This window comes from Xiphophorus maculatus, chromosome 12 (assembly GCF_002775205.1).
Source record: "Xiphophorus maculatus strain JP 163 A chromosome 12, X_maculatus-5.0-male, whole genome shotgun sequence".
NCBI lineage: Eukaryota > Metazoa > Chordata > Actinopteri > Cyprinodontiformes > Poeciliidae > Xiphophorus > Xiphophorus maculatus.
In genome coordinates this window covers 8,523,598-8,547,702 of record NC_036454.1, presented here as the reverse complement: position 1 = coordinate 8,547,702, position 24,105 = coordinate 8,523,598, and the positions used below count along the sequence as shown (strand labels likewise).

The 24,105-nt window shown below is 34.5% G+C and overlaps 2 protein-coding genes across 5 annotated transcripts; both read left to right on the top strand.

The window, feature by feature from the left end:
• Nucleotides 1-602: 602 nt before the first annotated feature.
• Nucleotides 603-9,720, top strand: mfsd10 (major facilitator superfamily domain containing 10). Of its 2 annotated transcripts, none has more exons than XM_023343117.1 (13): nt 603-723; nt 1,605-1,783; nt 2,032-2,128; nt 2,261-2,364; nt 2,470-2,628; nt 3,356-3,547; nt 6,357-6,459; nt 6,551-6,662; nt 7,451-7,559; nt 7,645-7,735; nt 8,733-8,780; nt 8,864-8,953; nt 9,132-9,720. In XM_023343117.1, the coding sequence occupies exons 2-13, from the start codon at nt 1,640-1,642 to the stop codon at nt 9,233-9,235; spliced, it is 1,353 nt and encodes a 450-aa protein (XP_023198885.1). In that variant the 5' UTR covers nt 603-723; nt 1,605-1,639; the 3' UTR covers nt 9,236-9,720. The 2 variants fall into 2 exon arrangements, with proteins under 2 accessions (XP_023198885.1, XP_014324989.1); XM_014469503.2 differs by having other exon boundaries at nt 603-727.
• A 559-nt stretch (nt 9,721-10,279) lies between these two features.
• secisbp2 (SECIS binding protein 2) lies at nt 10,280-21,497 on the top strand. 3 transcript variants are annotated; one of them, XM_023343301.1, is made up of 18 exons: nt 10,280-10,569; nt 10,889-11,034; nt 11,116-11,248; nt 11,342-11,411; nt 12,401-12,612; nt 12,696-12,762; nt 12,843-12,940; nt 14,213-14,356; nt 14,431-14,502; nt 14,586-14,687; nt 14,781-14,913; nt 14,988-15,154; nt 15,908-16,034; nt 16,106-16,283; nt 17,058-17,278; nt 19,115-19,269; nt 20,094-20,286; nt 21,192-21,497. In XM_023343301.1, exons 1-18 carry the CDS (start codon nt 10,561-10,563, stop codon nt 21,302-21,304), a joined length of 2,340 nt encoding a protein of 779 aa, XP_023199069.1. In that variant the 5' UTR covers nt 10,280-10,560; the 3' UTR covers nt 21,305-21,497. The 3 variants fall into 3 exon arrangements, with proteins under 3 accessions (XP_023199069.1, XP_023199070.1, XP_023199071.1); XM_023343302.1 differs by having other exon boundaries at nt 10,282-10,569; nt 12,404-12,612; XM_023343303.1 differs by having other exon boundaries at nt 10,282-10,569; nt 12,846-12,940.
• The last annotated feature ends 2,608 nt before the right edge of the window (nt 21,498-24,105 follow it).

The window sequence follows — 24,105 nt, the reverse complement described above, 5'->3', positions numbered from 1 at the left end:
GACCATCAGATGAATAAAAATATAAAGTTACGTTTACATTTTGGCATTTTATAGATAAAAATGAAAATAATTCAGAGAAATAACTACAACTACTGCACAACTATATTAGCATAACCCTCTAAGTGTCAAAATTATCATTGGACAGATACAACTGAAATTGGAAACGACGCTTGGCCATAGAAAAAAAGCAAATGTGTGCCTATAAATATACAAATAATATATTGCTAAATACATATAATTTAGTATTTTCAGACGATATTTCGTTGCCAATTTCAGTGTTGTGTCTTTGTGCAACAATAAAATAAGTCATGTCTTTGACGGTCATTTTATTCCAACAAATTCGATGTGTAAAATTATTCAAAACTGTTTGTTAATATTTGAAACCAATATAAAATTGTGTCCAAATGCTAACCTAAAATTTTAGGTGTCCAAATGGTTGAAAATACACAGCTTTAAAAAAAATTTTTTATTATTTACGTGCATAGCACGATTGGGCTACGGCGTTCGTGTTGAAACTCAAAATTACGAGCTTACGAGGGTGCCTTGAAGGCAGCGGTTTCGGGTGGCTGCGCTGATTACGCCACATTCTTGTCATCCAAACGAAAGGACGGCAGTTCCTGGTATGGATCCACAGTGGAGGACCGATGAGGTGGAGAAGGTAAACCTTATCGACTCCTCTGAGCGGGACCAGCTACTGCGGTTTGCCCAGCTGACGGAAATACTGTAGGTAAAGTTCCTTTTGTGTTCCTGTTGCTCGAAAGGGGAGATGCTGATACGTGTCGATCGGTTCTTGATTCTGCGAACACGTAAAGTCGTGAAAATGTATGTTAGTTTGATTTGGAGTTTGATTGTTGGAATGAGGAGTTCAGAAAGGCTGGTTTACAACATGTACAGGAATTGTTTCCTTCTTCCTTGATCACACTTTCTCTGTGTCTTTCCTGATAACTTACTGGAAGACTGCGAATACTGAGTGTGATGATTTACAGACATAATTCTCTTAACATTTCTAATGGCTCTTAAACGCATCGCCATTTTTACATTTGCAAGTATTTCCTTAAATATTTATACTATCGCTTTTAAATTACATTACTATTATAAATGCTTCTTAGTAGCATCCATATAAGCTTTACAAAAAAGTTAATTTAGTCTCTAACCAGATAATAGATTAAGAAATAGTATTTTAATACTATTATATTTTATAATCCTACAACTACTTTGATGTCTTTACTTTACCAATTCTCAAAGTGATAGTTTTTTCTTTTGTCCAGCTTTTTTTTTTACTGTCATTTATCTTTCAATTTTCATTTTAAATAAATATCAAATATACATTGCTTTGCAAAAGTATTCATAGTCAAAAGACTGGCACATTTTGTCGTTTTCCAACCACAAACTTCAACATGTTTTCTTTTATTGTTTGTTTTTTTACTAAGTAGAAAAAAATATACGGTTATCTATTTTTTATTTTTAACGAAAATTATAAAGTGTGGCATGATTTGTATTCTCCCTGGAATCGTAACCTTTTTGACCCTCTGTTTTCTGCAATTAGAGCTGCAAGACGTTTGGGTCTGCTGATATGTCAACATTTACTTTATACTCTTTCATAGGAATAGAGGAAATAATCTAATCAGGAACATCAGCTATGAATGAGGCAGCTGGAGATGGAGGCTCCTTCTCGTCGAAGGTCATCAGCATCGTGTTTATCATCCTGCTGCTGGATCTGCTTGGATTCACGCTGATTCTGCCGCTGCTGCCTTCCATTTTGGATCATTATGCTCAAGCAGGGGTCAGTAGGATCTTCCAAAACGGTTTAAAGAAGGCAGAATAAAATCACTTGGCTTCAGTTTAAAAGTGCAGGAATTTGGACGTGTTCAGACTTCTGTCCTGCTGTGAACAGAAGGTGTTTTATGTGAAGAATTTGTTCCAGAAAAGCCATAAGCGGCACATAATTTGATTAGTTTGGGAGGCCTGTGTGCTGAGTCACCCTGAAGTGGCCTCTCTGTGATGTTTTTGTGTTTTTTTTTTCTGGGCCAGGATGTCACGTATCAGTCTCTGCAGAGTGTGGTGGACTGGTTTAGGGAGGCTGTTGGGATTCCTATGGAAAAGAAATACAACTCTGTTCTATTTGGAGGTAAGTTATTCCAGTCCCTTCATTCCATAAACCTGAGATTCATCCAAATTCAAACTCAGACTTTTGAGCTGAATGATGACAAAGAAAAAGAGGAATTATTTCAAGTTTAATACTTCTTATCTTGTCTTTCAGGTCTGATTGGGTCGCTGTTTTCTTTGCTACAGTTCCTGTCCTCGCCTGTAACGGGCGCTCTATCTGACCGTCATGGCAGACGACCTCTCCTCATTCTCACCACAGTAAGAAGGACATTATGACACCTTAAATGTTTCTTGTTCTCCATGATAAAATCCAATGAGTCATATTCCACCAGTTTGGGGCTAATTGGGTGCTTTGTTTGTCAGGTAGGGCTGGCGGTCTCCTACGCGGTCTGGGCGGTTTCCCGGAGCTTCTCCATGTTCCTGTTGTTTCGGGTAATTGGGGGCATTTGTAAGGGAAACGTCAGCCTCTGCACTGCCATCGTGGCGGACCTGCCGTGTCCAAAAGCACGGAACAGAGGAATGGTGAGCAGGGTCAAAGTTTGAGGTTTTTCGTCATAGTTTAGTTTTACTTTGCTGTAACCTTTTGTTTGTTTTAATTAGTTTTTAGCTTGTATTTTCTAGTTTTTATTAGTTAATATTAGTTAAATATTGTTTAGTTTTTATCAGTTAGTTGTATTCTAAAAGGTCAGAGTATTCTATTGCGATAATTTGATTGGGTAATGAATACGCAACAGAAGATATCATTTTCAAAAAATGCATTCAATTATTGTCTCTTGTAAATTATGTCAACTTTTACTGTCGTCATTTGTATGAAGTACCATAATTTGCTGACTGCAGACATGATAAAAATCTGGGGAAAAAATCTATTTCACATCAGTTTGAAAGGTTAATAAATAGATTCATAAACACAAAAACAAAGGATATTACATTTATAATTTCAGTATGTTTTAGTTAGTTTTATAAACCCACAATAGAGTTGCAGTTAGTTATAATTTTTTCCCCATTAATTACTGTTTTAATTTATTTCAGTGAACAAAAATGTTTTCTCATTTTTGTTATTTTGTTAGTTTTAGTTTACTAAGATAACTTTATTGCTGAGCTCAGACTTCTGCGGTGTTCAACAAATTCTTATTAGCATTTGTACATTTCACAAGCCAACAGTTTTCTCATTCATGCCGTTGCAAGTCTATATTTTTTATTGAAATATATTTAAGTGATTTTTATTTATTTATTTTTATTTTTTGACCAGGCAATGATTGGTGTTGCCTTTTCCTTGGGCTTCACCGTTGGACCTCTCATGGGTGCTTACTTTGCTGTTAGCTCCAAAACAACAGGAAATGTCTTCTATGAAACTCCAGCGCTGCTCGCCTTGACCTTCAGTGTTGTTGATATTTTCTTCATTTGGATGATGTTACCAGAAACGCTTCCTAGGGTTATTAAGGTGAGTTTAAAATATAAATAAATGTGATGTTTCTTAAAGGTGGTCTATTATGCTTCCTTTGAATAATTAGAATTTGTTTATGGGATGTACAGAATATGGTCATTACATTTTTTTTCACAAAATCATTCTTAGATAATGAGACTTTAGTCTGGAACTCCTTTAACCTCCTTTAACCTCTCAATGGTTAATTCAGTGGTTTTATGGGGACTTTAAGTAGCTGTATTGGTCTATAAATAGTGTAAACAGAATCAAAATACAGTGGAAATAATGCACTATTTCAGAGGACGGTAGTCAAATGTTAAATTTAATTGGAAATAATGCCCTTTTTTTGGTTTTTTACCATTATAACCAAGCAAGCAAAAGGACTAACAATAGACTAAAGATGGGGGTATTATTGTTTGTTGTTTTTATAATTGTTATGGTAGAAGAGCCAAATAGACTTAAAAACAAGTTTAAACTTCAACCATTTGGGTTAGAAATGACCCTCAACACACATGTGGGTCAGAAACTCCTGACCTCAGTGTAGAACCTTTTCAGGTTGGAGTTGAAACAAGAAAAACTCGTCCAGCTTCCTCCTATTCAAGTCCTTTTGGAAAACCTTTTCGGTTTCCATTTGTTGCCCACAGCAGTAACTTCTTGGGTTGTCACGGTGACAATACTCTTTCAGAAAGTTTCTGCAGGGAGTCAAGAAGTTATTTCAGTGTTCTACGCTGAACCCAAAACAGCAGCGAGTCTACACTGTGTTCCAGCGCTGACGCATCATCGGATGGACACTTGATGCCTTTAAATGTCCCTGAAGACCTTTGTTCTGTTCAGGCTAAGTGGCTCAGATTTCACCAACCTCTGTATCTGTAGATCTGCTGGATCCACAATATTTACAATCCAAAGAGTTATTTTGCCTTCAGTTGAGCTACAAAAAAACTTTAGAGCTGCAAATGCTATGACTCAGCTTATAATTTTTGATAAATATCTACTATGAGAAGTTTGTAATTTTAAATGACAACGTATTTGTGTATTATTATTTGAATTGAATTGATTTTGTTAAAGAACCACAATTTTATTCAGGTTTTAAAGTTAGGAAAACATAAAAATATTACCAAAAAATATTAAAAAATGTATCCATTTTCTTTTATGGGGTGCTGATTGTTAAATTACACAGTCAAACAGCAGAAACTTATTTAGGCTTTTATGAAAAAAGTCATACATAAGTTGATATGATATCACTGGAATAAATTAAAATATTTGTCATAATAAAAAAGCTAAATATTATTCGTTTAAAATGTCATAGTTCAATATTTAGTTTGCAAGTTAAATATTTTGTTATAAAATATTTAACTACTGCAGTCACTATAGACAGCCACCAACCTAATGAAGACAAAAAAGGTATAAACAATATTACTGACACCTTTCAGTGTCATTCTAATGTAGTAATTCAATGCAGTTATTCCATGAACATGATTCAAAACTGCTAAAACCAGCATTTGTTTTTATATTTAAAAACTTCAGTTCATGCTTCACGGTTTTCAGTAAAGTCGTTGAGAGCCATTGTGAAAGATGTAAAGAGCCATTTGTGGCTCTGGAGCCGCAGGTTACAAACCATGAATGTAGAGGATTTAGGGCAAAGGGTAATTTCCTTTTTCATGGAACAGCTTTTTTAAGATTATGTGATGTTACTAAAACTAGATTATGACACATCAATGTGTTGCAGCTCCATGTGGAGTCGGATTTACGTTGAGGCAGGACTGAGCAACGATGTAGCAGAGTCTGATTAGCTTGTAGTGAGACAGTGTTTTGAAACTGTGGCTATATACTGTATGGAGCAATGAAGTGGAGGCTCTGCTGTAGTAAAGAGGAACCTACACTTCCAACCTTCACTTCAGTTCACAACACATTGAGTACAGCTGAAACAATGAATGCAATTAATCAATTATTGACATAATCATCTGCTAATTTACTTATAGATTTGTTAACTGGATTCAAGAAAGGCCAGTTTTTGAAAGAACAACATACTCAGAGCAGTAATCACAACAAAAAACAATATTTTTTTTATTTACGGTAATATAAAAAAACCCTTCATCTATAGATTTTTCTACCAAGATTATATAGTCACGTAGATTTAACTTCACCTGGTTCTATTACACTGCAAATACACAAAGTCTTACCAAGTACTTTTGGTCTAGTTGCTAGCGAAAATATTTTAGTAAACTTTAAATAAGTCATAACTAACTTACAAGTAACTTTTCAGCAAGATATATGAGCTTGTTTTAAATCAGTAATCCCTTAGTTTTGATGAGAAAGTACTAGTTCCATTGGCAGATTATTTCACTTATCACATGAGTAAAATGTCTTGTAATGGTGAAATAATATTAAGGAATTATTAACTTAAAACAAGCTCTTATATCTTGCTTAAAAGTTACTTGTAAATGAGTTTTAGTCTTATTTCAAGTGTACTAAAAACATATTTGCACTACAAACTAGCCCAAAAATACTTGTTTTTTTGCAATGTAAGCACCTTTTGCTATCCAATTATTAATCAGTTAATCCGAAAAATAATCACCAGATTAGTTTTACACTATTAATTCTAAGTCAAGAGATGAGCTTTGCTCATGTTGATGTTAGAAATATTTATTTAGCTGCAGATGCATCCTCGGCTACAAATCATACATACAGTAGTTTTTGGATTTTTAAGCAAAACATATATGTAGATATTCTTATTTAAAAAGTGAAAATTAGGTTCATTTGCATCTTTTACTGTATTTCCAATGTATTTAATGTTTTTTTCAGAAATGTAAAGCTATTGTCATTCCAGGGTTCACCTTCTCATGGTGGAGACTCGCTGGACCTTCTCAGTCCAATCTCCTTGTTCCATTTCACTGCTGTCACCAAGACGAAGGAACCACCTTCTAAAGAAAGTGAGTGCTGGTTCTACATTATTGTACCCTTTAACTAGACCATAAATGGAGTATGGCCTGCTGACTGGAAGTGGGGGTGTGTTTCTTACAGGAATGCAGAAGCTCCAAGTGTTGGGTTTGGTTTATTTCTGCTACCTCTTCCTGTTCTCTGGTCTAGAGTTCAACCTGAGTTTTCTGACTCACCAGCGCTTCCAGTTTACAAGGTATAAACCCAGATATAAAATTGTATATTAGCAGCAGCGTGTCCGTACATCCTTAAAAATTTGTGTATCTAAAATTAAGGATTTAAAATGTCTTGAATCCATTTTTTAAAAAGAAAGTTGGCTTTAGAAGTATTGAATTTTGTCTTGGCTGAACTATTGAATCGGATTGAAGGGGATTAGGGCTGATAGGAGAAGAAAATAAAGTTCTCACTTTAATCTCAGCGTTCTCACTTTTTTCCCCTCAGAATCAGAATTGTTTAAACTAAATACATAAGGCAAATGTAGTCTTAAAACTCAAATCTGCCTAATACATTTGGGACAGGATTTCAGTGTGGATAACGTGCAGGTTTACAAATCCTACAAGAAAAACATAGTTACATGATTATGTTTAAATGCTAACAACATAATTTACATTCACCTAACTTAAGAATGTTTGGTAATTTATTTCGATTTTGACCAAATTAGAAATATTTTTAGTGACCTTAATCCTCTTCCGTATAATCACGTATATTCTATGTATTTTTTATTTTTTGGCGGGGCTTTTTTGTCAGGATAAATCTTGAGCCACACGCAGACATTTTCAATGCTAACATAGCCTTGCTAGCTAGTTAGCTTTTTCGCATTTGGAAATTTATCGCAAGTTGGCTGGATGAAGTGCACATTTATTTTTGAGATATAGGTCTTAAATTCCATTCATAATGATTTTATAAAGTTTTAAATTTGAGTTGGTGAAACCGGCAGAAACTCTAAGGAGGAACATAAATACTTTAATTGTTTTCTGTAAACAGCATGCAGCAGGGAAAGATGTTCTTCTTCATTGGTGTCATCATGGCTTTAATCCAGGGGGGATACGCTCGAAGAATCAAACCTGGGCAACACATACATGCTGTTTACATGGTAACGATATAATCTATCTGCATGATGAGTATTATACTGAACAGGCAGAAAAATATAATACTGAAATAAATCTTAATCTTTCCAGGCAATAATGATGCTAATCCCAGCATTCATTCTCATTGGATTATCGTGGAATATTGCAATGCTTTATATTGGCTTGGCATTATACTCTTTTGGTGAGTCATGTTTGCTTTTCATCTGATTATATTTTTAATAAATATAATGAGGGCAGTGATGCAATTTTAGAATCAACTCAAATCATGGCAACTTTTCATTTTTATTGTTAATATAATTAATAGGAGATGATTAGTGGCTGCCTGTAAACCTTCTATGCACATCTTAAGAAAAGTTAATCGAACAATAAATTTTCTAACATGATTTTCTTAAAACAAATTAAGAATAGCGGCATTAAAAGGTGTAGTTACCACATCTGACTATAGAGGGCGCTGTCGATTCTTTACCAGAAGTCAGAAGAAGATTGAAGTGGTTATTCTTTTTTTTGTGTAAATTATTGATATGTAACCATGACATAAAGGGTTAAAAATAAAAAACACATTAGTTGAACCCAGAAAACACTGCAGTGAGATTGTGAGTGTAATTGATTTTATTTACACTAAATAAATTCAATGTTATAATCAGATTAACTGTTTACTAGTAAACAGTTAATCTGGATTTCAAAAGGTTTCTTGATAAAAATAAATAAAACATTAAGCAAACATTTCCTCTTAAAGAACTTGGTTGTATCATTTTTAATGATAGGCATTTGAAGATAGACATTTCCAAGTAGCCAAGGATTATGTCATTAAAGATCAGCAGGTTTTTCTGGGCATTTTGAGGGTCTTTCAGATACTTAGTTGGTTCTTTTCTGCATTTTTATTAACATTTTATTCAAACAGTCAAAAAAGAATATATATATAAAAAAATCCTGCTATCAGGTTTTATATGGATGTGAACTTGTGTGTCATCCACACAGCAGTTGCCATACTTTAAAAAATTAAATAAAATTTAACTCAAAGATAAATTTTGAGTTAAAAAGAGCAGGTCCAAGAATTGATCCCTGGAGATAAAGCTTCCCTCAAAGCAAACGGAAATTGTTTTCTCAATATTTCTATCTTCATTTAATTTAATGATTTATTTATTTACACATTTGTGTTCATATTTTGATTGTTACAGCTGCAGCAATTGTAGTTCCGTGCCTCTCTACCCTGGTTGCTGACCACGGTGAGTCTCCTTTTATTTTTTTTTTAAATATTATGATTTTGAGATCAAAGTTGCTGATTGTTCCCTGTCGGATGTTTGATTAGGTTCAGCTAATCAGAAAGGTACTGTGATGGGGATTCTGCGTAGTTTGGGTGCGCTGGCAAGAGCGTCTGGGCCGGTGGTGTCATCCTCTGGTAAGAAAGCTAAAGAATAGAAAAATAATGGCCCTTTCAGCTTTTTAGCGCTTGGATTTAGCTTCATATAAATTATATCTGTCTCCAACAAATCTGGAATTACTTTGAGACGCCTCTATTTTTGCTGTTTGTGTATTTACATCTTATGTTTATTAATTTTTTCTGTATTTTATTTCAGTTTATTGGATTGCGGGAGCACAGACCTGCTTTCTCATAACGTCAGCCTCATTTGTGATTCCACTTTTTCTCCTGAGCAAAGCCCAGAGGTTAAAGGAGGAGTGACCTGCAGAGATCAAGATCCCTCTCTTGCTGCCTTATATGAATGTTATAATGTTTACATTTTTTTGGGAGAATGAGCACTGTTTCCATTTTATTTTACTCAGTAGTGATGTGAGGATTACTTTTGGTGCATTGTGCCAAAGATAAACATATAAAACAAAAAGTCCAAACGTATGCCAAAATAAAGTAGTAGGTACAGAATGTTGTGTTAGAAAATAACTGTATATTTGCACATTAAGATATCTCCTTTTTATTGAACACATGCTTTGATAATTAGAAATTACATTGTTAGTAGAGTTTGGATATTTTTTTATAAAAGTATTTTATCTTATAGATGCAGTATTTTATAAGTCAGAAATGTATTTTTATGGTCATTGAATGTGTTAATGGTTTATTTTATGAATGTTTGAAAAAGAAACACATCATCAACTGGTCATAATGGAATAATATCCTAAAGGTGTCAATAAAACTTTACAGTAATAATTTCATCAAATTAATTTCTTTATTGATAACCAGCATTAAGTAGATAGTAAATATGATTGTTTGTTTTACTTCACTTCTGTTTTCAACAATTGTTTTTGACATTTTTGAATTACATTTTAAATAAAAAGGAAGAATTCTAAGTATATTAAATGACAACACCATATTCAAGGTATGCCTAAAAAGGACTATTTTTATTGACAAAGTTCTTCCTAAAGCAACTATAAAGACTGAATTTAAGGCGAAGTTTCCTATTAATAAGCTAAGAAAACTCACTTAGTAAATTTTGTATATTATCAGTGTACGCCAGATTTGCTATTTGTCAGAAATACCTTTCATTACTTTCAGGACGTCAACCCAACTTTTGACTGAATTATTTAATTTGCTCTCTAATCCCACAAGATGTCGCTGTTTCTCCGTTTGTTCCTCTGTGAACATCGCCCTCACTCAGTTGATGGGACTTCCGACCCTGATATGAGAACCGCATTATTTGGCTCAACTCGCCAACAAGAACCGACCCCTTCAGCTCCAAAATATCTATTCATAAAGCTGTACCACTAGCCTTTAAATTTGATTCCAGTTTTGAAATCTAAGTTGTATCTGTGAATGTTGATATACAATTTAAGCTCAAATGAATTGAGATCGTTCAATTAGAACAGCTAGCGGATTGAGTCGGCTCGACCGCAACTGACGCATCACACAGCTAGCCTCTGTTTTTCATGCTAAGCTATCAAACAGGTTGTTCATGATTAACAAACTCATGGCATAATCGTGGGATGGACTTTGACAACACTTGGAACCACATGCGAAAATACGAATATGTGACTAAATCTTAAAAACGCCTGAAGATGGAGAAGGTAAAGAACACCAAATTGGATTATAACTGCCTATTTAGCTAGCACTGAAGCTAACGCATGCGAATATGTCCTGCTACAGTTACAGTTCTTTCTAAAAAGTGCCTAAATGGGGGGCAACTGATGAAGTGAAAGATAATATTTTGTTTCCCGAAGACGTAATTTTGTCTGAAGCACAAATGTTGTATTTTTAACACTTCTTAAAGCGTCGACATGTCAAAGCAGAACATATGATTGAAGTGTTCCTTATAATGTTTATTTAAGTAATTATAAGTTACATGTTTACCAAAGGTTTTTGTTGACATCACTTTACTTTTTCCAGGAGAGCAAACCGACACCTAGTAATTGTTCTCCCCAGGATTTTGAAAAACATCCGAAGAAAAGAAGCAGAGATGCTTCTAATCCTCACACAGCTTCAGTTCCTCTGGTCTTACCAAATCCTTATGTGTCCAACCAAACTTCAGCCAGGTATGGAGATCATGGCTAAGCCCAAGTAATCAGCAACTCGACCCCTGATCGTATCTTTTCTCTGTGTCTGTGTTTATTAAGGAACTGGACAGATCTGAGCCAAAAACAAGCAGGAAAAAGGGGAGATGTTTCAAGAAGTCATGGCTACAGCAGCAGACGTCCTGTGAGGGAAACCAGTGACAAAAACAAGCTCCTCTGGGATCCACATTCAAAGGTTTTCTTTTTATTACACTTATTAAAGTCACACTAAGTTACTGTGACTTAATTTATGTAATAGATTTCAATCATTTTGTTGGTGTGTTTGCAGACATCAAAAAGCAGCAATGACTCTCAGGGCAGAAATGTGGGCAAAAACTCATCGGATGCACGACAAAAAGGTAAACATCATCCATCAGATCACAAGTGACTCGCATGTACATTTTCAGAAATAACCAAATTATGCCTTCAAAAGCTATTTATACATATAATAACCCATACAAAACTATAATATGTGCATTGTTTGAATAAACGTTTATTGGTATATAGTTAAATTTGTCAATAATTAAGAGTGTCTTTAATCAGAGGCTTCTTCAAGTATGCTTAAATACAGACTGCTACAGGAGATCTTTCCATCACCATCTACAATAACTTATCTTTGAATTTGAAATTGAACAAATGCATTTAATTAGATGGAAGAGGATGACTTGCTGTGATGACCCACGAAGAGGGAACAGCCAGAAGAAGAATACAAATAATTCAATTATTAACTCAAATTTTCATTAATTTAGTTAAATTACTTCAGTATTTATCAAGTTAACATTTCCATTGCCACAGTCCATCATGAAATAATTAAGACTTTCAGGCTGATTCACCAAAAAGACCCTAATGATGATTATTGTGTGTGTGTGTGACGGGAATCTTTAATTCTAGCTTTTCTATTTTTCAGCGAAAGATCCAACTAAGGGACTCGGTTTACAAATTAGACTGTCTAGAAAACCTTTGTTTAAAACAATGGTCACTTTGTTTTTATCACGTAACATTGTTTACTGTCCTCAATTAAATAAACTTGAATAATAATAATAATAATAATAATAATTAACCTGCAGTTTAACTACAGACCAATAGTTTTTTGTCTTGACCCGATCGAATGATGTTCAAGGCTTAGAGATGGAATAAAATTCTCCATGTGCGGCAACATAAGTCTATGAAATATTTAAATACTTCAGTATTTATGAATGATGTTAATATAACATGAATTCAGATTTTTAATTAATGATTTGCACATTTAGTTATTTAACATATATCTTATCTGTGTTATTGATGCAGATGAATAATTATAAAGCTTTATTTAGCCGTTCATTTATTGTCTGTCCCTTTGGGGCGTCAGCAGGTTTTAGACATGTCAGGTCAGCCCCGGCCTCTGGAAGGAAATCAACACCAGCACTGGCAGATTTTGTCCCGTTTGAAGTGAAGATGGCTGATTTTCCAGAGTTAGCTGGCGTTTTGCAGAAATCAACTTCTCATGCTGGAGCACAGAAAGACTGCTGGGGTCCAAGCCCTCAATGCACAAACCCACAAACTCAGACGACTTCCCAGAAGGTTAGTTTCTGTATTTAAAAGAAAAATCAGATTAGATCATGTAGAAATATGAACACTGAGCTGTTTTGTATTATTATTGGCAGGCTGGAAGAAATGGCTCTACAGCAGAACTTGAGCCCTTGCAGAATAAGACCACTGTTAACCTGCCAGGTAAAGGCTGAAATCATCTCCTGAACCACAGCGACAGTCTTTTCTAACTTGTGAATCACTTGTTTTTCTTTCTTTCCTAGCAGCTCAGCCGGTAATAACATCCTGGGCAAATATTGCCTCTCAGCCCCCAAAGAAACCTGTTGTTACAGACGAGACAATCCGCCGCAGCGACACACAGGTGCAGTTTGTTTTTTCTGGTTTAATTCTTAATAAAAAGGGTTTCAGTTTTTATTCTTCTCTTTTGAGGCGTAAGGAAGAAATTTAAATGGACTCACCGAGAGTCGAGTTGGGCTGGAAGTTGATCAGGCAGAACCTCTCTTCGGTTTTCTGGGCTGGATCATCAACAAAGCTCTCTGATGGTTCTGAGCATAAAAAAGCGACTGGGAGGACACTGCTCACCAGTTTGGATTGTTTTTGAAAACTTAGTAACTTTATTCATCTATAAAGTCGTTGATATGAGGTGAAATAAAGATTTTTGAGGTAATTATCTTTCTTCATTCTTTCATCCACTTTCTGCAATGGACCGGCAGCGAAACAGGCCCTCAGAATAATGCCATGGCTGAGATTAAGCTTCATTTTGACTCTAAGCCTGTTGCAATAAGCAATAAATTTATTACCTGCATAATTAATTATAATGAGCTCAATAATTTACATTTGGGCAACAATTTAAAAAAGATTATCCCCTCTAATATTGAGAAACGCTGCAAATATTTGGCATAAAGTAAAGAGTGTTAATATCTGTATCGATACTGATGTTGAAATAAAAATCTAGATTGGGTATCGGTGACAATGTACCCAATCCATAAATGCAGATCTATTCAGTCTAATTCTGTACTCTGCGGTCTGCACAACGTCATACTTTATTTATTTTATATTATATTTAGAATTACTAATTGCACTTTCAGAACCATTTAGAGAAAGTTTGTTGCAGTTTATTTCTACATGTTTGACCAAACTTGTGAAGCTATTGGTGTATTTAAATGTGCTGTACTGGTGCAGAGTTATCAAATGTACTTGTTATTCAGTACATTTATGTTTATGCTTCATTAAAAAAGAACAGTTTTAGGTCTATTCAGGACTGTTTTTCTGTTTTGGATCGGTATTGACGGATACAAATCTCTATTCTGTTGGTATATTGGGAGTGACAAAAGTAGATCTGTGCATTCCTGATATATACAGAACCATGAAGCTAAGAAAGCTGAAAAAAAAACAGGCAGTTAAACTGGTTTAAAGAGAATTACTTGCACCTTGTAAAATGGAAGTTTGCATACATGTTTGCATATATTTTTCATGTTTTTGCATTTACCAACAACTAGCTCTGTTCTTTTTGGGCTTATTTCCTGAACTATTAGCCTGTTTTTTGTTTTGGTTTATTTGTTTGTTTTTGAAAAAATGCATCTCTTTTTTTACAATTTTTTTTTTCTAAAGTTCATTTTGTTTATATTACCAGACAAAATGCCTTTCTACCCCACAAGAAGAGGGAGGCCCAGGAAAGAAAAAGCGAAAGAGGAAAAAGAAATCCAAAAGCAACGCTGAGGATGCAGGAGCCGAGTCAGGGAGTCCACTAATTCATCATGAGCCTCCAAAACTTGAGGTAAAATTAGATTTTTGCTTCTTCTGGGTGAATAAAAATTTGGACATTTAACAGAATTTAACATTTTTTCCTAGGATGAAGAAGAATTCCCTGACTTGGTGCTGGGTTTAACTGGGTTAAACAGTAAAACAAAGCTATGCAAAGAGGTAGATATCATCAGTGGTTTAAATGCATCAACATAAGATAAAATATCATAAATAAAAGTCTTATGTTGTGGTTTGATGTCAAGGAAAACCAAAGAGAAGGAGGACAGTACCAGTCTGCCGACTTGAACAAGGAAAAATCACCAGTAGGAAAAACTCAACTGCCTGAAATTACTAAAAAAGGACAGGTTTGTGGTAATCATTTGTTAAAACTGACACTGTCAGAGCAGTCTGGTTTTGTCTCAGTGACGTAGCTCTGACCTTCATCACCTGATTTGTAGAAAGCAGAGAAAGTGTCGGGGAAAAAGAGCAAAGCCCCGGTCCAGCTGGACATCGGAAACATGCTGGCCGTCCTGGAAAAGAAGCAACAAACTCAAAAATCAAAGCAGGACACCAAGCCGATCATTCTCTCTGGTCAGCTAATAGGTTTTTATTTCTTTAAAAACCGCGTTTACGAACATAATTAATCGATGTCTGCTTTACTGTAGTTGGTGGAGGACTGCCTGTCGTCCAGAAGCAATCGTCGGCTCTGAAGAAGCCGCCATGGCAGCAGGATAAAATCGCACACAATCCGTTGGACTCGACCAGCCCTTTAGTTAAGAAAGGAAAGCAAAGAGAAGTGCCTAAAGCCAAGAAACCCACTCCTCTGAAGAAGGCAAGTGGACACAGTCTGCCAGACACTCACTGTTGATCATTATAGTAGTTGCATTGTTATATTGAAGCTCATATATATCATTTTTACAACTTCTCGTTTTCAGCACTGTTTAGAAGATCCTGACTGTTATATTTATTTAAATGATTAAATGTGAAAAGAAAGAGCAAGCAGTCGAGAATGCAGCTGGAGGTTGATAAAGAGTGATGATGCTACATGTGGGACGACAAACTCGGCCATTAGTGCAAGACGTTTGGCCAAAGTGTTGGTAGAAAAGTCTGAGTTTGAGCTCATAAAGTGAAGATTTTAGAGCTGCAGCTAACAATTATTTTAGTCACTGATTATTCTGTCTATTAAATGGATAAAAAATATTGGCATATCTGCAGAAATACTTTAAAATATACAAATAAACAATTAATTCAATTCATTTTTAAAATAAATCTACTACCTAAAATCCAATAACATATAATTTCTTGAGTGAACGCTTGATCATTTGTACCAAAGGATGCATCTGTAGCTAAAAATACTTCTAACATCAACCTGTGAAAAACTCACACCTTTCTGCTTGACTTAATATCAGTACATTGTGGGCTAATCTGTTGGGGTTAAAAGCTAAAAGTATGCCACTTAAGGAGTCCAAAAAAGCAAAACTAAGAAAAGGCTGTTTATGATTTGTTTCATGAGCATTTTTAGCTTTTTAGTACTAAAATATGATGCAATTTTTTCCTTTAAGCTTTTATTCTGTTACATATTCAGGTCATTTTGAAAGAAAGAGAAGAGAAAAAACAGAGACGTCTGCTAGAGGAGAGAGGACTGCTGCCTGATAATGGCTCTGAATTCACTAATGATGCTGCAGAAGAGCAGCATGACTCAAATGACACAGGTCAGAGCCAACATGTTCTCACTATAGAAAGATTTCAGAATGACTCAATTTATTCTGTTTGTCTCTTTCAGAAGACATTCAGAGCCTTACACAAGGATTCGACGAACATTTGAATTTAAACGGCACAAACTCCAACATGGATGAAGCCGATGAGGACAACGACAAAAACGATGATGTGCAACAGGAAGTCCCCTCATCTGAGCCCCAACAGAACAACGTTCCCAAAATTCACAGCAGGAAGTTTAGAGAGTAAGGCCGCAACGTTGTTCCCTTCGTATCGACTAGTGATGTTTGATGTCCAATGCCAATACTTTGCTCAAAAACACATAATGTGTCTGGTAAATCTAAAAAAAAAGTGGAGTAATTCAATTCTTTGCTGTATAAGAATGCAAGACATCACTTTAATTGATTTAGTTTGAAGTCTGAAGTACATTAGGGTGACGGCCTTTTTTATTATTGCCAGGCTATTTTAACAACAGCAGACAATCATACAAAGCATGTTAAAATGGTGTTGCAAAATAAAAACATGAGTAAATAATAACCCTACTGAAATAAATCCTTGTTTAGTTATTAGGAACTACTCTAAAATGAAAGCTTGCATCCTAATTGACATTACAAAATCAGATTACTTTGAAAACATGTTAATGAACCTAAAGCAAAGGCATCCATCTTTGAAACTTTCCCATTCATGTTTTTGTTAAGGAAAACCATATTTACTGTTTTCCCTTCAGTCTGTTTTGTTTTTGCGCAGAACGTCTCCTGCCTTTGAAAAGATTCTTATTTAGGAAAGATCTCAATGATTTAGTTACTTTTTAACGAGCTCTTGTTAAGATCCTTTATCTCAAGTGACTGAAGTATTGAAAGTATTGATACTTAGACTTGAGAGAATCGATTTTGAAGCACAATAAAAAAGTGGAGTAATTCAAAGTCTGGTATTGGAAGTATCGATATTTAAGCATCAATCCACACTTTGCTAATATCCAGAGACTTCTGTGTAATGATTTGCTGTTGTTTGCATGGCAGCTACTGCAGCCAGATGCTGAGGAAAGACCTGGATGAGTGTGTGACGTCACTGCTGAAGGAGCTGGTCCGGTTCCAGGACCGGCTGTACCAGAAGGATCCCATGAAGGCCCGCATGAAGCGGCGGATCGTGATGGGCCTTCGAGAGGTTCTGAAACACCTCAAACTGAAGAAGGTCAAATGTGTCATCATCTCGCCAAACTGCGAACGCATCCAGTCCAAAGGTATTCAAAAGCACCGGCTGTAGATTATTTAAGAAAAGTCTGGGGAATTATTAATCGTCTCACGATGACAAATTTAGCTGGACAATAAATTGTCCCAGACGTTATTGCGAGAAACGATAATATTGTTGCGTTGAGACAAAACACTTTCTCACAGATCAGTAAACTTTAAATTCTAACAAACATTTAGCACTGGAACTGGAAGACATTCTAAATATCCAAAATAGATCAACAAAAAAACAAATAAATTAATTATTATTATATAATAACATTAATCTCATGATCAATTAAAATGAGCTCAACAATTCCCATTCTGATTATTAATGTGCTTAGAGGGAGATCATAATCAATTTTATTTATGTTTTTGTATGTGTGTGGTTTTTAGTTCCATTCTATTTACTGTTTTTGGTTGTTGCGTTTTATTTTGGATAATTAAAATATCTTTCAGTTCCAGCATTAAGTTGTGTTTACAAAATAAGAGTTTATTGGTCTTTGAGGAGAGAGAAAACTTGGAGTTAATATGCCATTATCTTTATATTACTTTAAAATCATATCAAAACAACATTAGCATTTCTTGCAATAATAATAATTTTATTGTGACAGGGTACTTGTAATAATTAGACTTCATGTTGAAGTGGCAAAGATTGGATTTTTTTTATTTTTCTATCAGATGGGGATTTTACCCGCTGTGTGAACGTAGCCTAATATTCTCTGGTTTATCAGGTCAAGAACTCTAACACAGTTCCCAGGGCATTTTAAAGAAAAAAAAAACAAGCCTACAGCATCACAGATCTTTCACCATGCAACAAGCACCTTTTGCTTATATAATTTTTTTATTTTATGCCAAACCCACATGGGATGTTTGTTGTCATGGGTTGAGTATGAGTGTCATCGTTCCAGGGAAAGTCACAGAAACCTTTAGCAAACTCCAAATGTTTACATTAGTGACAGTAGGAAAAAAAGATTTTCCAAACAGTGTTAGATAGATCTAACGGTTGTTATGACTGCTGCAGTGAGTGTAGGAGTATTTTTACCTCTTAATGTGCAAACTGGACAGATAAATATGGATTCTCTTCCAAGATGATGGCCACAATTTCAATTCTTTAAAGCTTTTTAATTATTACTCTAACTGTATTTGTTTAGGTTGTTAATTTTTTTTTTTTTTTTTTACAGATTTTATGAATGATCATCCATATTTAATTATGATGGAGAATAAGAACCACAATAAGAAAATTTTAAATTTCTTTACAAAAATAGAGTCATAACATAACAGTAAAGTTATTCGAGAATAAAGTCAAAATAATACGAGAATGAAGTCATAATGTGAAAATTTTATTCTCGTAATATTATGACTTTATTCTCATCATACTATGAATTTATACTTGAACTATAATGACTTTATTCTCATATTATTACAACTGTATTCTTGTAATTATTTCAACTTTATCCTCGCAACACTATGACTTTATTCTTGTGATTTTCTTTGTGTGTGTATTTTTTATTAGTATGGGCCTAATACTCCACCATTTTTTAATAGCATGTTCTCCTGTATTTTCCATTTTGAAGAATAACTAAAATAATGCCTATTAATGTGGTAGGACACCAAAAACAGAAACTTGAGAGTATTTTGTGACATTTTCACTCTGATGAGGAAAAGCATTTAGATCCTGAAACAAGACCAAGAAAAACTTTGTTTTTCATCTTGGATGGAAATAAAAGACTCTGCGTCATAAATGTGTACAATTACAACATCGGTGGCGTTGAGGTCCAGACAGGCGTGCAGCTGCTGAAACTGGACGGAGAAAAGCTGCATGTTGATAGAAAATATTCCCTCCACAGGTGGCCTGGACGAGGTTCTGCACACGATCATCAACATGTGTCGCGAACAGGGCGTACCGTTCGTGTTTGCACTTTCCAGGAAAGCACTGGGCCACTGTGTCAACAAGGCTGTGCCAGTCAGCCTTGTGGGCATCTTCAACTACGATGGAGCGCAGGTCAGGGTTATCATTCTCAGATGTAGGGCAGCAAAATCTTTCACATGCGGATACTAGAACCTCCTAACTTGGTGCAGAAGTTCCCAGGGGCTTGCTCTCATGAAAAAAAAGCAAATGAAAAAGTCAAGATGGCCGCCAAGATGGTTGTCAAGGAAGACTGATTTTTATCACAGATGAATAGCTTTGGTGTCAAATCGTAGATGACTGGATGAATAGAAATCATATGTACTGTAAATGTTTTGATTTTTCAAGATGGCCACCACAAAAATCAGAAAGAGATCAGAAATCAATATTTGGTGGAACAACCAGGAGGTTTTCAATGGACTCTTAATTTTTCTAGAGCTGCATGTTTGCACTAAAATTGGCAGTAGTTATAACCACATCTAACCACAAATTTAGATTCACTAACCAGTAGCCTGCTAAACAAGAATCCTAGCTTAGCTACTGCTAAACCAGTAAACACATTAAAAATAAGTTCTGCTAATGCTGAACTGCTAAACACATTAAAAATATTAGCGGAAGTTAACCCTAACCAGCATCTCATTTTACTACATGTTACTACTTTAAAGTTGTATAAGAAGGATGACCATATAGTTAAAAACATATAATGTGACATAAAGTTAATCCATGTCTCATTTCATGGCAATAATTGATTTAAAAGTGTCAAAAATGGCAGCCATTTAAAAAAAATAACTGACTAATTGAAAAGAATTTTATGCTTATATCCACATCTGAAAGATTTTTACAGTAAGATGCTGAACATCTAGTAGCTGTAAAGGGTAACTAACATTTTAAAATGTGAAAATTCGCTCTGATACTTACAGGATTTCTATCACAAGATGATTGAGTTGTCAGCTGAGGCTCGGAGAGCCTACGAGGTGATGCTGTTGAGCCTGGAGCGTAGCGACCAGCCCGATACAGACCAGCAGGGAAACACGGAGCCACTGCAGATTAACAGTCTGGCTGAGGAGTCTGAGCCTGGACCCGACAGCAAATGGTCCGAGAAACCGCATTACTGTAAGTCACAGCGTTTTATTTACAGCGCAGCAATGAGAGGGAAGCCATCTTTTTCATTAACTGATCAATAAGATAAAACCAGAGGTGTAACTAGCTACATTTACTTGAGTAACGTTTTGGAAAATATGTACTTTTTGGAGTAGTTTTACTGCGTTGTACATTTTACTTTTACTTTAGTAATATTACTATGAACAATCGCTACTCTAACTTGAGTAAAATTTCTGGATTCTGTATCCGGCACAAGCAACTTCAATGAAGAAAGAAGAAACATTTCAAACATAGACTCACACTTAGTTTGTTAGAGCGAGACCTCTTGTTCATACACCAGCTTTGTTGTTCTGTTTTTTTCTATCTGCTGAGCCTGTTGGAGATTATTAATACATATCACCACTAGGAGTACATTATCCTATACACATTACTTATTGTAAGTATTAATTTTATGTAAAGTTTTTTAATATTGAAAAAAAGTTTGAAAAAGCTTATTTTGCTTGAGTGTATTATTTATTTGTAGTATTTTGTTTAATTTAGCCTTTAAAATGCCAGAATTTGCACATATCTTCATATTTTGTCATCATCATTTTAAAATATTAAATTAAATTTTAGTACTTGAGTAGCCTTTTTACCAAATACTTTTTTTTACTCATGAGTAACTTATTGGAAAGCTACTTTTTACTTTTACTTGAGTAAAAATATGTTGAAGTAGTGCTAATCTTACTCTGGTTTTGCTTGTTTAGAAAATAATAAATAATATATAAAATAAAATAATAATAATAAACCTGAAAATAATCAGACGTTTTTTAATTGATTCCAGTAATAAGCCAATTACTCAATACTGTAATACTATTGTTTTAAGACCAGTAGAGAAATGTACCTGTGCTGATCATTTTTCCTCTCTTGCTTCTCAGTGAAATTCTGGGAGCAAATTCTGGAGGAAGAAAGCAGCCACGCTTTCCTGAGCCACATGGAGCAGCTCCTGGACAGCGAATGTACAGAAAACGCAGAAGAAGACAAGAGTTGACTGCAACAAATCTTTCTCCAGCTACAAAACAAAGCAAAAAAAAATTTATTTGGGTTGCCACACCCACAAAAAACACTTTTGGTTTGATTTTTTTTCTCTCATTTAATTCTATTTCCTGTAAATTATAAATTCTTTGAATTCTTTCAGGAAAAGAACCAGATAGGAAGCCTCAAAATATAAACTCTGAACCATGTTGACTGTGACCCTTCCTGCTGAATATGTAGGATGTTTCTTTTCTAGTATTGATCATATAACACTATATTTTGGAGCCATTATTTTTGACTTTATAACTATATTCAATCTTTGGAAACATTTTAAGGATTGAAATGAGTACCACTTTAATTAGAAATGACAAAACATAGTAAATACGCTAGAAGCACTTTATAAAACATTAATACGCAGTTTTAGGGCATTCTGCAGCTTTTTCATTCATGTATGAAATATAAATGTAGCTGCTTTTTAAAGGTCGGTAAAGTGTCAATTAGTTAAAAACATGCTTATTAATTATTTATAAGTGACTAAAACAGTTTTATTGGAAGGAAGGACATAGGATAAAACAAGATGTGATGAAGACCAGCAGATTTAAAAATGTAATAATATTTAGAAAAGAAGATTGTAAAATACTTAAATAGGACATATATTAGAAACGCTTCATACTGGAAGGAAAGAAGAAACAGATTTTGAGTTTTAGACTCATTTTCTGCAGAAGGTTTTTTTTCTGTGTGTTGATTTGTCACAGCTTTAGACTGTGAACACTTGACGTTTTGATAGAACTACTCTGTAACGTAAGCACATGTTCTCACACAGTTTTGAAACTTAAATCAGAACTTGGAAGCAGCAGCAGGAAACTTTGGGGTTAAATTCACCACAGAACGGAGCTCCAACTAAAAAATAAAAAAAGGAAAGTTCATTTGTTACATGTAATTGAATTAAGTTTGTCAAACTTACTTTATTTACATTCAACATGACAACTTAATATATTTGCTTTCTTTTTTAAGTTGGATCAACTGTTTTTTTTCAGTGCAGTTTAAAAATGGACACTTTTGCTTATTGATGATCATCTTTTCAGTTTAATGTTTGAGGCCTCCTTATTTTTCATTAAAATCCCCTGCTTTGTCAGAGGGTTTATGATTCCAAGTTGCAGGGCATTAAGAAGAGAAAGAGGCCCACAGCATCACCAGTTCTCTACCATACCTAACAATGGGCATGAGTTGCTTTTCTATTTATCGTTCTTTCCAACTGGATTGTTTGTCCCACTTCTCATTCCAAACAACTCTTTGGCATAAAGAATAGTTTTGTTGATGGTTGTTTTGATTAGAAAAGGGCGTCCATTACTCCAGATCTTACCTGTGGTCACTCTTTGAGATGCATTCAGGACTATTGTTCATCACAGTTTCAGTTGTTTTTAATTATTGCTCTGACTGCACATTAGCTACTGTAGGCGGGTAACAAATTTCTGGATCACATATGTTCGCTTATGTTTCCTATTTTGACAAGTTGGCATAAGATATGTACCTCTGCTTCATGTCATTTGTACCTCAGGTAAACAGGAAGTGATTTCTAAATGAAAGTTACAAACCTCTGACATCATTTTAAAATAAGAAAAATGTTTCAGTTGCATTTATTTCTGTTAGAGTTGTTGAGATGATTTAACTAAAAACTAACATTTTTTAATGTTGGATATTTTCCCCAATAACTAACGTGTAGGTTGGATTTTTAATTATTCCTTTCAGCGTAAGATTATACTACTTAAATTAAAGATATAATTATTTACAAGACTTTATTAGTCTTGTAAATATTGTATATTTTTCCAAAATGTTAGATATTTTTATATGTTCACAAATCTATTGTAAGTCTTACTTAGGGTGATGTTCCGACTACGTTCTGTAAAATTTAATATTTCTGTTTTTTCAAATTAAGAGAGGTATTTTTTGTTAAAATTAAAGTTTAAACAACATTGCCAGCTGATCGTCTTCTTATGTCGCACATAGAAAATATGGCAAACTTGCATATGCAGAATAAAGGTAATTACTGTTTAAAATGATTTCCAGTGAGGTCTGAGTCAGAGAAAAGCAGAGCAAACTGCACATCAGGAACATGTTAAATCATTAAAAAGCACTGCTCAGTTTACAATCATCTTGTTTACCAACCTGATGTTTTTCTCCTGAACTACTTTGTGAAAATCTCAACAGGAGTTCAGTACTCCTCCTTTGTGCAGCTCATCATTTGAATTCTTTTCTTTCCAGTCTTTTTGTTCATCTGATATTTTACTATCATCTGTCTTTAAAGTACTGTTAGGGCTGACTGATAAATCTATTTTATTGATTAATGGAGTTTTTGGTTTTCAAAGGTTTAATTTTTGGAAAAACAAAATTCACCAATGTGATTCCATAGTTCAGAGTGACGTTAGCACACCCAACTTCTATTTCTTTACAACTTCTATTTATTTAGACTTTGAATTGACATATTAAGGTCAAACTAAGATTTTTTTAAGTTTTTATTAGTGTAAGGCATAATACTGCAAAAATACAGTCATAATATTACTAGAATAAAGTTGTAATATTAGGGAAATTAACTCGTAATTTTATGGGAACTCGAGAAAACTGGTGGTCTGAACAGGTTGTAAAAGCTTCTTTGTCAAAACTAATTTTCTCATAATTTTATTAAGTTCTGGTAAAATCGCATCTTTATGCTGCTACTAATATGACTATATTCTCGTAATTAAACAAAAATCCTCGTAGGCTGGCACCAATACGAATCACACAACACACAGACGAGATTACTAAAATTAAAGCTACTTT

What these genes read in the sequence shown, in the direction of transcription:
- secisbp2 (XM_023343301.1), top strand. An exon ending in CAAGCCGATCATTCTCTCTG is followed by an intron (nt 14,914 to 14,987) that starts GTCAGCTAATAG and finishes GCTTTACTGTAG; the next exon opens with TTGGTGGAGGACTGCCTGTC. An exon ending in GCATGACTCAAATGACACAG is followed by an intron (nt 16,035 to 16,105) that starts GTCAGAGCCAAC and finishes TGTCTCTTTCAG; the next exon opens with AAGACATTCAGAGCCTTACA.
- mfsd10 (XM_023343117.1), top strand. Translation starts at nt 1,640, where the DNA reads ATGAATGAGGCAGCTGGAGATGGAGGCTCCTTCTCGTCGAAGGTCATC. An exon ending in GGAACCACCTTCTAAAGAAA is followed by an intron (nt 6,460 to 6,550) that starts GTGAGTGCTGGT and finishes TGTTTCTTACAG; the next exon opens with GAATGCAGAAGCTCCAAGTG. An exon ending in CTTGGCATTATACTCTTTTG is followed by an intron (nt 7,736 to 8,732) that starts GTGAGTCATGTT and finishes TGATTGTTACAG; the next exon opens with CTGCAGCAATTGTAGTTCCG.